The following is a 13,746-nucleotide window of genomic DNA, read 5'->3' as shown; positions in this document are numbered from 1 at the left end:
GATTTAAGGGATGGAATTTAAGGTCCTTTCCCACACAACTATTCCATGATTCCATGGTTTGCTGCAGGATTCTGGGGGATTTTTCAGTCCAGCACCTCACTGAACTGCCATGGCCAAAGAAAAATAACAAAACCCAAATTTTGCAGTTTTGGCTCTGAGCTCCCTGTGCCCAGTGCTGTGGAATCACTTCTTGTTCTGCCAAAATCCACCATGGAAATCTGGAGCCTTGGAAGAGCTGCTGATCCATGGAAAATGCTTCCTAAAAAACTTTAGTTAATTTGAGTTATTCACCCTGAGCTTGGTGCAATTCATCCAATTTCATCAACAAAACCCCTTGGCCACAAGGGACACTTTGGGCTCTTCCATGGCTCAAGACTGGGACAAAATTCCATTTTCTGTGCAGGGAAAGGGCTCAGAGGAGGAACCTGCTGAGGCAAAAGGGCTCTGGAAACAAAAGGCAACAAAAATTAATTGGGACAAACATTAATTCAGGAGTTTTTTAATTTTCACTCACCTCTTACCCCTTCAGCTGGCTCTCAACACTTCTCATTTTTGCTGAGGTTGTTTAAATCCACTTGCAAATCAAATAATTTGTGACTTTGACCACATTTTATTTTTAAAAATCCCCTAACTCAGGACTGCTTGTCACTCCCAATTTCCCTCTGAGCATTTCACAAAATCACTCTTCTTAATAATTCACCAGTCCTACAGTACAAACAATATTATCAGAAGCCCTGGTGTTTCCACACCTCAATTAAATCTATAGGAAGGGGAAGAAAGAGAGAAATTAATGGAAGATACAATTCCATGGGTAGGAAAAAATCTCAACCATTTCCCAGCTGAAAGTGCCCAGGGAAATAATTTCTGGCTTTGGGAAATACAGAAATTACTTTTTAATAAAGTTATAAATAAATATTTTATTTTTTTTTGAGAGTGAGTTAATCAGAAATGCATTCAGCAATAATATTTGGATAGATTTTGAAGAGAAAGAGATGAAAAGCAAGGTTAGAAAGAGTGAGTGTGACAAAAAATGGAGATGGAAGTGGCCATTAGGGGCTGGTGTTTGTCCATCCAGGTGGGATTGGAGGCAGCACAGGTTTGGAGTGGGAGCCTGGCTGGGACTGGAGCTGAGGCACAGGAGAAGAACCCAGCTTGGGAGAAGAACCCAAGACCTTGCTGGATTTCCTCTGGAAATTCTCACCAGGCACAGGAGAAGAGCCCAACTTGGCCTTGGGAGAAGAACCCAACTTGGGAGGAGAACCCAAGAAGTTGCTGGATTTCCTCTGGAAGTTCTCAGCAGCCACAGGAGAAGAACCCAACTTGGGAGAAGAACCCAAATGGGGAGAAGAGCCCAGCTTGGGAGAAGAGCCCAGCTTGGGAGAAGAGCCCAGCTTGGCTGTGCTGAATTTCCTCTGGAAGTTCTCACCAGGCACAGGAGAAGAACCCAAGGCCTTGCTGGATTTTCTCAGGAGGTTCTCACCAGGCACAGGAGAAGAACCCAAGAAGTTGCTGGATTTTCTCTGGAAGTTCTCACCAGGCACAGGAGAAGAACCCAAGGCCTTGCTGGATTTTCTCTGGAAATTCTCACCAGGCACAGGAGAAGAACCCAAAGCCTTGCTGGATTTTCTCTGGATATTCTCACCAGGCACAGGAGAAGAACCCAAAGCCTTGCTGGATTTTCTCTGGAAATCCTCACCAGGCACTTCAGTCTCTGCAGGAGTTAGAGAAAGGAAGAGGGTTTATTCCAATGAAAAGTGAATTATTTTCCCCAGATTTCCAGTGGTTTGGGGGGAATTTCTCAACCTCATCCATTTATGCCTAAGCAGTCATTGTTTTTTCTTTAATAATTATTGGGAATGCTGGCAGTGTCCAGCTTTGGGTGGGGCTTGGAGCACCCTGGGTTATTGGAAACTGTCCCTGCTCATAGCAGGGGGTGGGACTGGATGATTTTTAAGGTCCCTCCCAACCCAAACCATCCTGGTTCTGTAATTCCATGAATATCCATGAATATCACTCCAACCTGTGGACATGTCCACTTCTGTTCCAGCTCCTCCTGGCTCAACTTCAATTTCTCCAGGGAAGTGCCTCTGGGGAATGGGCATCTGGATCTGCAGACCTTCAGCAAGGCCTGCATCAGCTGGGACAAAAATGTCTCCTCTGATACACCCAAATTCCCTAAAGCTGAGGGGAGAAAAGATTCCTGGTTTAAAATAACAAAAAAAAAAAAGGAAATTCATCCTGTCTGGCAGTTACTGATGCTGCAGTCACACAGCTCAGCTGGGAGAGTGAGAAATAAATCCCAGCACTTCCCCATCCCACAAAACCTGTTCCCAATCCTCTCAGAACTTTGAGAGTTTGCAAAGACAACACCCACAACTCTCAATTTTCACTTCTTGATTTAATTAATCAGGGGCAATAAAGAGATTTGGCAGCAGATGGGAAATCAGGATTGGAGCTCCCCATTCCCAAACCTGGGGAACAGCACTGGAGGAAAGAATTCTGAGTAAATTATAGAAGAATTTCCATGAAAAAGAATATTCCTGTATATAATTCCTGTATATAATTGCTGTAATACCCCAGGGACAACATAAACTTTGAGGAGCACCCAAGGCACCTCTGAGCTGTTGTATCCCCTGCAGAAAAAAAATCTGAATTCCTGATCTGCAGGAAAAAAATCCAACTTCCTGATCTGCAGGAAAAAAAATCCAAATTCTTGATCTGCAGGAAAAAATGCAAATTCTTGATCTGGAGGAAAAAATCCAAATTCCTGATCTGCAGGAAAAAAATCCAAATTCCTGATCTGCAGGAAAAAAATCCAGATTCCTGATCTGCAGGAAAAAATGCAAATTCTTGATCTGGAGGAAAAAATCCAAATTCCTGATCTGCAGGAAAAAAATCCAGATTCCTGATCTGCAGGAAAAAATGCAAATTCTTGATCTGGAGGAAAAAATCCAAATTCCTGATCTGCAGAGAAAAAATCCAAATTCCTGATCTGCAGGGAAAAAAAATCCAAATTCCTGATTTGCAGAGAAAAAATCCAAATTCCTGATCTGCAGGGAAAAAAAATCCAAATTCCTGATCTGCAGGGAAAAAAAATCCAAATTCCTGATCTGCAGGAAAAAATCTAAATTGCTGTTGTGCAGGAAAAAAATCCAAACTCGATCTGCAGGAAAAAATCCATATTCCTGATCTGCAAGAAAAAAAAATCCAAATTCCTGATCTGGAGGAAAAAATCCAAATTCCTGAACCGGACGAAAAAAATCTAAATTCTTGATCTGGAGGAAAAAATCCAAATTCTTGATCTGCAGAAAATCCAGATCCCAAATCTGAGCGCTCATGGATATCGCCACCGCTGGAGCTCGCTCTGATAAAATCTCCCCATCCCTATCCAGATATCAATTTATTCTGAGGAAAGCAAGGATAAATCCACCTCAAACAAAATCAAAAAGACTTTAACAAACATAAAAAACAAAAAACCAAGGAGAGGGAAGGTGCTTACGGGTGGCGGCCGGAGTGGGGCCCGGACATGGTGGCCGCGGGGCAGTAGGTGGAGCGCAGCTGGATGATGGGCACAGGAGGGGCAGGAGGGCAGCAGGGGGGCACTGGCTCTTCCCGGGGCACCACGGGGCTGCAAGGCAGAGGGATGTATCAGTGTTTTCTACCTTTAGTTGAATTAAGAACAAACAGGTTGCTGAAGCAAGATTGTAAATTTTAAAACCCATGCGGAGCCCCTCGCCGACCCCCATTGCGCCTGAACTCTCTCAATAAACAGCATTTTGAAGTCTGAAGTTCTGCATCCCTCATTTCAGCTCTTACACCATTTCAATATTAAAAAAAAACCAAAAATCACTTCAGGCTTGTCTTGGGTTGCAATAGAGGATGTGGCCAGAAATTTGTATTCTGTCACCACTATGGGCCAGTGACCCTTTTCTCTGTGGCACATATTATCTGTTAATGGGCCAGCTGTTAAAACCAGTTGGGCAATCATCTTTATCTTTCCACAGCCCATCCTCCCTCCAGGAGATATCTCCTGTTCATGGCCAGTGAGTCCCAGGCCATGACTGATAAAATTCCATCATCCCACTGGGAGATGTTCCAGCCAGGGGAGGAGCCAAGCCTTTCCTACCCAGATAAAAACTGACATTTTGGACACCAAGGGACCTTCTTCCCACTGCATTCCAGAGGAAAACCAGACCTTTGCACATCATCCCTGCACCTTCAGAGGAAACTGCACCTTCTCCAGGAGCACTGCTCCAGCTGAACCACATCTGCCCCTGCAGGAGGATGCAGCCACCATTGAATGGGACTGTGCCAACACCCTGACTGACTGACGGGTGTCAGCTTGGATTCTGACTCTGGCAGGGGTTGGGATTGTTCTGTGTAATACTGCATTTCTATTTTAATGTTCCTAGTAAAGAACTGTTATTCCTAATTCCCATCTCTTTGGTGAGAGCCCCTTAATTGCAAAATGATAATAATTTGGAGGGAGGGGGTTTACATTCTCCATTTCAAAGAGAAGTTTCTGCCTTTATTGACAGACACCTGTCCTTCACACCAGGACACCAGGGAACCCCAAAAAACAACCAGATTTGTGTCACCAACGACCAAGAAAAGAATGGGGTTGTATTATTATTTGTGTGGGTATATGGTGGTTTTAACCCTTTGTTTTTATTTTCACAGTGAAGCTTTACCTGTAACTCAACCAAAAATGAATGTATGGGTTTCTTTATCAGCTCCACAGGCTCTGACACCATCTGCTTATCTAACAAACCTTTTTCTACTTTTTCAGTTGGAGTTCCATGCCCAGAAGGTTTTGATAATGTTACTTTCAATAAATAATGGCCATATGATGATCATCACATTTCCCCAACTCCTAGCCTGAGACACCAAACTTATATTGATAATTCTTGATAAATCTGGCCTTCAAGAATTAGAGATTTTAGGCTCATTAACTATGGAGAACTGTTATTTGTTTCATTTTATAGGAAAAAATGGCCCTAATTTAAATGTCACTCCTTATCACCCAGTTTATTATAATATGACTTCTTGGTGTTAGCAAACCAAGCTTCTTACATATGATGAACCCCACACAGATAATTTTAACAAATTTCCTATTTGATTTCCTAAAGGAATTTGGCTCATCTGTGGAGGCAGAGCCTGTGAATTCTGTGTCATTGGGATACAATAAACAGCATTTTAAAGAGCCTCATTTCAGCTCTTACACCACTTCAATATTTTTTATAAAAAACCATTACAAGCTGGACCAGAATATTTCAGAAATGGGGGATTTTTCTCACCAACGTTCCAGCTGCTTCTATACAAGAAGATTTTAATCCATCATCCCTTTAATCCAATTTTTTTTCTGACTTTTACATATTTCCATCCCAGTTCTGCTTCAAGGCCTAGGAAGTGACTCAGATGAGCAGTTTTGCTTTTCCCCTCCTCTCACAGTTGTTTCTGCACTCTGTTATTGAGGGTGTTAAATGCAAACACTGCTCCAGTCACAACACCCAAAATGTGCTGGGGTGGAAATCCAGATTTTTTTCCCATCTGCCAAGGGTGAGACTTTCCCAATTTCACATTTCCAGGTCTTGCCTCTTGCTGAGGAGAGGTGATGCAGAATCCCTCAGCAGCTCATCCCACACCCAGATCCTCTCAGCACCAATTTTTGGGATAAACAGACCTGCAGAGGCTTTTTCCAGGGTGTTAATTAAGTTAATTAACATTTGTACATCACACCCAGGGAAGTGGCTGGGATAGGAAGGGAATTCTGAGGGGTTTCCTTAGCAAGGAATTCTGCCTCAAGATGAAGGGAATGAGCTGAAATCTCTAAAAGGTGTTGGGCCTTTCTAATGTGATTTAAGGTAAAAAGCACCTTATTATTTAATGGGATTGTTATTTAATGGGATTATTATTTGATTGTTATTTAAGTGATTGTTATTTACTGTGATTATTTAATGTGATTGTTATATAAGTGATTGTTATTTATGTGATTATTATTTATGTGATTGTTATTTAAGTGATTGTTATTTGACATGATTATTATTTAAGTGATTAATAATTAATGTGATTATTATGTGATTGTTCTTTAAGTGATTGTTATTTACTGTGATTATTATTTATGTGATTGTTATTTTTTATGTGATTGTTATTTATGTGATTATTATTTATGTGACTGTTAAGTGATTGTTATTTAACATATTATTTATGTGATTGTTATTTAAGTGATTGTTATTTAACATGATTATTATTTAAGTGATTAATAATTAATGTGATTATTATGTGTTTGTTCTTTAAGTGATTGTTATTTACTGTGATTATTATTTATGTGATTGTTATTTAATGTGATTAGTGTTTAAGTGATATTTAATGTAATTATTTATGTGATTGTTATTTAAGTGATAGTTATTTAGTGTGATTGTTATTTAAGTGATTGTTATTTACTGTGATTATTATTTATGTGATTGTTATTTTTTATGTGATTGTTATTTATGTGATTGTTAAGTGATTGTCATTTAACATATTATTTATGTGATTGTTATTTAAGTGATAGTTATTTAGTGTGATTATTATTTATGTGATTGTTATTTTTTATGTGATTGTTATTTATGTGATTATTATTTATGTGACTGTTAAGTGATTGTTATTTAACATATTATTTATGTGATTGTTATTTAAGTGATTGTTATTTAACATGATTATTATTTAAGTGATTAATAATTAATGTGATTATTATGTGATTGTTCTTTAAGTGATTGTTATTTACTGTGATTATTATTTATGTGATTGTTATTTATGTGATTATTATTTATGTGATTGTTATTTAAGTGATTGTTATTTACTGTGATTTTTATTTAAGTGATTGTTATTTACTGTGATTTTTATTTATGTGATTGTTATTTAATGGTGATTTTTATTTATGTGATTGTTATTTAATGGTGATTTTCACAAGGTGTGAGAGCATTTTGGTGAAAATCCATGGGATGGTGAGTTCAGATACAGCAGCAAAAGGAAAACAAGGAATCAGGCCTGGGATTGAGCCCCCTTCAAATATCACAGGAGGTGTCACCTGTTTGGCTGTGGAATAAATAACCAAATAAATAACCAAATAAACAATCAAATAAATAACCAAATAAGCAATCAAATAAACAACCAAATTAATAAATAGAGGCTGAGGGAGGGAGGGAGGTAAAGGCACCACAGAGCTCAGCACCTGGTGGAATTTTAAAGAATTTTAAACACAATCAATTTCAAGATTCTTGATGAAATTCTTGAGCAATTTCAAGGTCATCACATCTCCCAAATGCCACTCAGCAGGAACTCTGATAATCACCTAAAAAGAGAATAATTCTGAGAGCAACACCTGATAAATGAGTTTTAAAACCATATTTCTCACTGGAATTCTGGTTTCCCACACCTGGACTGAGTTTCTTTCCTCATCTTTTCCCCTTCAAATATCCCCTTTAGAAAAACCTGAAAATCCCTTCCTGTGTGCAAAATGAAACCATTCCTGTCCTGCCAGGTGTGTTTGATGCTGCAGCAGCACGAGCTGAGTCAGGATGTGGATGGTTTGCAATTAATTAATTAATTAAGTAATTAAGTAATTAATTATCCCACCCCAAAGTGAGCTCACCTGGGCTTCTGGGTCAGGCTCTGCTCCTGGGGGACACTCCAGACATCAGGGGACAGAGGTGCCATTGGCTTCAGGGGCTGCTGAAGGGAGCTCATAAATTCAGGAATGGAGTCCCTGAAATCATCCCAAAATAAAGTTCAAGTCACACACAGAACACAAAGGAGAGGGCAGCTTGCTCAGAAAGAAATTGAGATTTTTTTTTTTAATTTAGCACAACCTAGATGGAGTGAGATTAATCCCTTTGTGGGATAACTCCCAAAGTGAGGATTTTGTTTTAAAAAAGGAATTTCTGGCAAATTTGTGTGGACATCTCCAGGTTTAAACCAGAGTTAAACCCAAGAGAAGCAGCAAAATGAGAGAAGCCCTTAATGAAATGCTGAGCTAAGAGGTTTTAAAGGTCTTTTCCCACCTTAAGGATGCTCTAAATCTGTGATTCTGAAAAATTAAATTAATTAAAAACCACACAAACAACCACTGAAATCAGTCAGAGCAACCCACCAAGCACTGCCTGCCAGTGAGACATCCAAAGGACTTTAATTACACCTGCACACAGCCAGAGGCAAAGAATAATTTGGATTTAAGGATCCAAATTTATGCAGATAAACCTGCAGGGCTCCCATAAATAAAATAAGTTGGATTCTTGTGTGACACCTCCTCAGATTTTCTGCCAGACTCAGGAAAACTGAGCAACATATTTCTGTTTAAATTAAAATGTGCAAGGATCATTTTAATATTAATATTTACTGATGCAACAGAAAGTCAAAGTTTTTGAAGTGCTTGAGGAACTTTATTGCTATTTTTAGCAGCCATAGCTAAAAATTTGCTTTTTTTTTTTAGATATTTCACAGGGTTTTAATTTATTTTTAATAGGAATAAGGTTGGTCCCAGCCAGGTATTTCTGCTCCCAGTATGATTCCAGCATAAATTGGTTTTTAGAGAGGGAGGAAATTTGATTTGGCTGAAAAAAAATTTCTCTTTTTTTTTTTTTGGTAAAATTTGACCTGCAGCTCCATCCATTCATCCCAAGGCTGCTGGTACTGGAGCCAGTGGGAGAAAAGGAAGGGTGAAATTATAAAATTTCTGGGAAAAACATCCAGGAAAAAAATTCAGCCTAAAAAAACCAGAAAAATCCCTAAAGTTTGCATTAAGAAAGGCAAAAATCTCCCCAAAAATCACACTAAAAATGGCCAAAAATATCCTAAAATCTGGACTAAAACACCCCAAATCTGCCAAAATTATTGGGCATTTCTGGGAAAAACACTGGGAAAAAATTCAGCCTAAAAAACCAGAAAAATCCCTAAAAATTTGCATTAAGAAAGGCAAAAATCTCCCCAAAAATCACACTAAAAATGGCCAAAAATATCCTAAAATCTGGACTAAAACACCCCAAATCTGCCAAAATTATTGGGCATTTCTGGGAAAAACACTGGGAAAAAATTCAGCCTAAAAAACCAGAAAAATCCCTAAAAATTTGCATTAAGAAAGGCAAAAATCCCCCAGAAATTGCACTAAAAATGGCCAAAAAATTCCTAAAATCTGCACTAAAAAAAATTATAATGATGATAATGATAATAATATTAATGATAATATTAATGATGATAATGATGACGATAATAATAATAATAATAATAATAATAATAATAATAATAATAATAATAATAATAATAATAATAATAATAATAATTTATTATAATTTAATATAATTTAATATAATTTAATTATTCCAGGTTACCTGTGCCTGTGGAAAAGAAGCACCTGACGTGCTGCAGAAAAACGTCTTCGGAGAGAAGCTTCTTCCTGGGGGAGAAAAAAATAAAATAATTTAACAATTTCAAATTATTTCTGGTGATTTCAAAGTCTGGGATCCTCCTTTTCTAAAATTCCAGAGGGTTTGCATTTAAATATCCTAAATAAATATGATTTATTCAATATTTATTTATTCTTTAGATAAGAATGGATATCCTGGGGTAACAAGGGGGTTGGATTAAGGTTAATGTGGTGCTGGATAAATAATTAATAACAAATAACAAATTTGGGTCTGAATTAATTTTGGTTGGGAATTTTTCCACAGGAGTCAAAAAAATCTTCACAACTCCCAGAGAACAAGGACAGGAGGAGAAGGAACAGCCTCAGCTTGGATTTTTTTTGGGAAAAATTGGTGGATTTTTTTTGGGAAAAATTGGTGGATTTTTTTTGGGAAAAATTGGGAAAAGTACCCAGGGCAGTGGTGGGGTCAACAAACCTGGAAGTGCTGGAAAAATGTGGAAAAAAAAAGTTAAAAAAAAGTGAAAAAATGAGGATGTGGCACTTGAAGCCATGGTTTAGTGGTGCCCATGGTCTTGGAGGTTTTTCCAAATTAATTCTGTGAAAGAAGGAATTTCCTGGAGGAAATTTGGGTGAATATATTCAATATTCCCATTAAATTGTGAATTCCTGTGTTATTTATCCCAAATAAATCATTTTACCTGCTCAGATGCCCACTGAGCTTGGTTTTCATTTCATTTTCATTTATTTATTGCAATATAAAATTTGACTCCAGCTCTTTTCTAAGGTAACAGGAACTGTTGTGGGTTTAGTTGCACCACTGAATTAGTGAAAAATTAATTTTCTTCTCTCTTCACTCAGAGCCAGGATTAAAAACATGGAGACAAATTTTTTGTGTTTGAATTATTTATTAAATCTTATCTAAAGTTCAGAGCTACCAGGTAAAAGTGAGCAAAAAGCTGAATTTAATTAATTACAAGTTATTTTAAAGTTGAATAGTTCAATAAAGAGTTAACACTTATATTATTTATATTTTTAACTTAATAACTAAACAATTGTGACAATTTCACCTAAAATCATGAAGAAGAAGACAGAATGAGACAACACCCAAAATTCTCCATCCTGTCCCATACCTGTTGCTGTATTATAAAAATCTCAAATTAAAACCCTTCACCATATGAAATTAATTAATTAATTTCATTTAATTACACACCTGTGATTTTAACTCCAAATTTGGAGGATTTTTCCAAGCCCTGAAGACAAAATCAGTGTTCTGCAGGGGGTCAGTGCCAGAAAAACATTTTGGGATCCAAAATTTTGGGATCCAACCCTTACCACAGATCCTGGTGGTGCACTCAGCACATCCTGGAGGTCTCTGGGATAACTTCTGGAAAAAGTTGGTTCCAAGGAGTCACTGACTTCTTCTGGGGATGGTTCTTCCTCTGGGAACAGCTGAGTTCTGGAGCCTGGGGTGGAAAAAATAAAATTATTCAGGTCCCTCCACACAACTCAAGTTTGGAAAACTAAAATGATTTTGAATAATTTGAATTATTTCAAAATTGGGGGAAAAAAATAAATCTATTAACTGGGATTTATGCTGTGTATAAAATCACATTTAAATGTGATATATAAATATTATAAATATTTTTGGTTGGTATTTTTTCCTCTGGTTTTCCAGGGAAATTGTGGATTCTCCATCCCTGGAAGTGTCCAAGGCCAGCTTGGAACACCTTGGGATAGTGGAGAGTGTTGGGGATGGAACTGGATGGGCTTTAAATTCCCTCCCAACCCAAACACTTGAATAGTTTTTAATATTAGATTTTAATTTATTTGTTAATTAATAGATTTTAATAGTTTCAAACCATTGGATAAAAGCTGTTAATGCATTATCAGCTCCAAAAAATGTTCTGATTCTGCCAATAAAAAATAGAATTTATCTGTTTTCTCCCAGAATTTTTTTTTTATTCTGTACATCAGCAAAATATCTTGCCCAGCAATTCATTAAAAAAAAAAAAAAAGAATTATAAACCTCTCATAATCTCCCACAACCAATCTTCCCCCTGCTCCATTCTCACTAAAAATGTCCTTTTGGGAAATAAATTATTTCCCAGAGTCCATGAGGAGAGAGGATCTCTAGAAAAAGGAGAGTTACAATTATTTGAACACTTATAAATGAGGCTTTAAGTGAATTTAATGGTGTGTAGTAAATTTAAAAGTTATTTTATGAGCAGCAGAATTGCCCAAATCCTGCAGTGTTAATGAAGTTTCTGCAGTGACAAGTCCCTCTCTGAAAAGGGAATAAAAAGTTCTTTAAAGGAGCTCCAGATACTTAAATCTATCTCCAAAAATACCAGGATCATATAAAAAATCTTTTCTTTTTAATCCTCACCTTTATTTCTTCTTTTCTAATAATCTCCCTGGGGCTTGGTGGGGTTTGTTGCCTTTGAGACAAAACATCCCCAGAGTTTTTACAAGGCAAGAAAATACAATATTATAGCAAATAAGGCAAGGAAATCACCTTTTTCATTTCAGATGAACGTGGAAGTGCTGGAAATTAAAATAAAATCTATTTAATTTAAAGCTAAATAAGATTTTTCAGCCAAGTCCTGGCTGCTGTAGCTCTCAGAAGCCACAATGTGTGGAGAAGCTTTGGCTGTGTCCACTGGGAAATGAATATTATTAATTCTACCATGATCCAAAATTATATGAAATGATGAACTGATGAATATTGCACTGTTCTTGATTAAAATTTTCAGACATTTTGCCCTTTTTTTTCAGCTGCTTTTATTTGCAGCCTTCCCTTGGCTCTGTGCTCCTGAGGGAACTGATTCTCCACTCTGTTCCAAAGGATGTAAAATGGAAAAAAAAAAAAAAAAAAATCCATGGAAAATCCTGGAGTCAGGGGAAAAAAATCCTAAAAATGAGCTGCTTTGGAATTCATCTTGCACATCCTCTTTTGACCATAATGTTTATTTTATTTTTTTTTTTTTTAATTCTTCTCCCTTCCTTTCCCTCCTGGAGCCAATTCTGTGGTTGGAGGATCAAGGAATTGATCTGTCTGAAAGTTTGGGGGAGGTGAGGGGAGGGTCCCCCCAATCTCTGCTCCCTGTCACAGGGAGGAAACAACAGGAGCTCTGCCAGATTTAGGAAATTTTAGGATTTTAGGAAAAGTTCTTTTCCCCCAGAAGGTGCTAAGGCTGCTTCAGGAGCCTTTGGACAACCCAGGGATGCACAGGGTGGAATTTTGGGGTGTCAGTGCCTGGATGATCCTTGTGGGTCCCTTTTCACCCAGGAATTCCAGGAAATTTTGCATGGAACCATTCCCTGACCCAAGTGACAGCAGCAGGAATGAGACCAAATTTGGATTAGCTGGAAGTGGCCATGAGGCTCCAGCCTTGGCCATGCAGGGGCTAAAAAACTCCTTTGAGACACCCCACAGATCATTTGGGATGGGTGGGTCACCCCAAAATTTGGAGTTTGGAGTTGTTTTCTCATCCTTCTATCCTGATTTTTCTGCTCTTTGTGTCTGGGGTGGTTCTGGAGCCATCCCAGTTTCTTCCTGCTCAAGTTTGGGAGGCAAAAGTTGAGCCATGAGCTTGGGATTTATCTGGAATGGGAGATTCAGAGGCCAAAATCATCCTCAAAGGGGCCAGGAAACTCCATCTGAGCCCCCAAAAAATAGTCAGAAAACTCCATCTGAGCCCCCAAAAAATAGTCAGGAAACTCCAGAGTTCAAAACCATCCTCAGAGGAGTCAGGAAACTCCATTGAGCCCAAAAATGTGTCAGGAAACTCCATCCAGAGCCCAAAAATAGGAACCTCCATCTGAGGCCCCCCAAAAAAGTCAGGAAACTCAATCTGAGCCAAAAAAGTGTCAGAAAACTCCATCTGAGCCCCCCAAAAAATAGTCAGGAAACTCCATGTGAGCCCAAAACCATCTAGAGGAGTCAGGAAACTCCATCTAAGACCCAAAAAAGTGTCAGGAAACTCCATCCAGAAACCAAAAAATAGTCAGAAAACTCAATCTGAGCCCAAAAAAAGAGTCAGGAAACTCCAGAGTTCCAAACCATCCTCAGAGGAGTCAGGAGACTCCATCCAGAGCCCCAAAAAGTGTCAGGAAACTCCATCTGAGCCCAAAAAAGAGCCAGGAAACTCTATCCAGAGCCCAAAATAAAGTCAGGAAACTCCACCTGAGCCCAAAATAATGTCAGGAAACTCCATCCAGAGTCCAAAATAATGTTAGCAAACTCCACCTGAGCCCCAGAAAAACTTCAGGAGAGGCAGAAATTCGATCTGAGCCCAAAACCATCCTCAAAGGAGTCAGGAAACTCCATCTGAGCCCATAAAAGA

At 38.2% G+C, this 13,746-nt stretch overlaps 1 protein-coding gene across 2 annotated transcripts in view; it reads right to left on the bottom strand.

Annotated features, from left to right (window-relative positions):
* Positions 1-54: 54 nt before the first annotated feature.
* LRGUK (leucine rich repeats and guanylate kinase domain containing) overlaps positions 55-13,746 on the bottom strand; it is a 44,847-nt gene continuing 31,155 nt past the window's right edge. Inside the window, exons 16-21 of one of the 2 annotated variants that reach the window (XM_056482280.1) lie at positions 10,733-10,863; positions 9,366-9,430; positions 7,634-7,747; positions 3,500-3,628; positions 2,021-2,181; positions 55-1,711 (exon numbers count right to left, since the gene is read on the bottom strand). In XM_056482280.1, coding sequence (XP_056338255.1) covers positions 1,050-1,711; positions 2,021-2,181; positions 3,500-3,628; positions 7,634-7,747; positions 9,366-9,430; positions 10,733-10,863 — 1,262 coding nt within the window. In that variant the 3' untranslated portion in view covers positions 55-1,049. Of the gene's footprint in view, positions 1,712-1,940; positions 2,182-3,499; positions 3,629-7,633; positions 7,748-9,365; positions 9,431-10,732; positions 10,864-13,746 lie in introns of both variants that reach the window. The other variant, XM_056482281.1, reaches the window with a different exon arrangement.

This window comes from Oenanthe melanoleuca, chromosome 1A (assembly GCF_029582105.1).
Source record: "Oenanthe melanoleuca isolate GR-GAL-2019-014 chromosome 1A, OMel1.0, whole genome shotgun sequence".
In the NCBI taxonomy this organism is placed as follows: domain Eukaryota; kingdom Metazoa; phylum Chordata; class Aves; order Passeriformes; family Muscicapidae; genus Oenanthe; species Oenanthe melanoleuca.
Note: the sequence above shows the minus strand (reverse complement) of the source record. Positions and strands in the feature narration are given on the sequence as shown.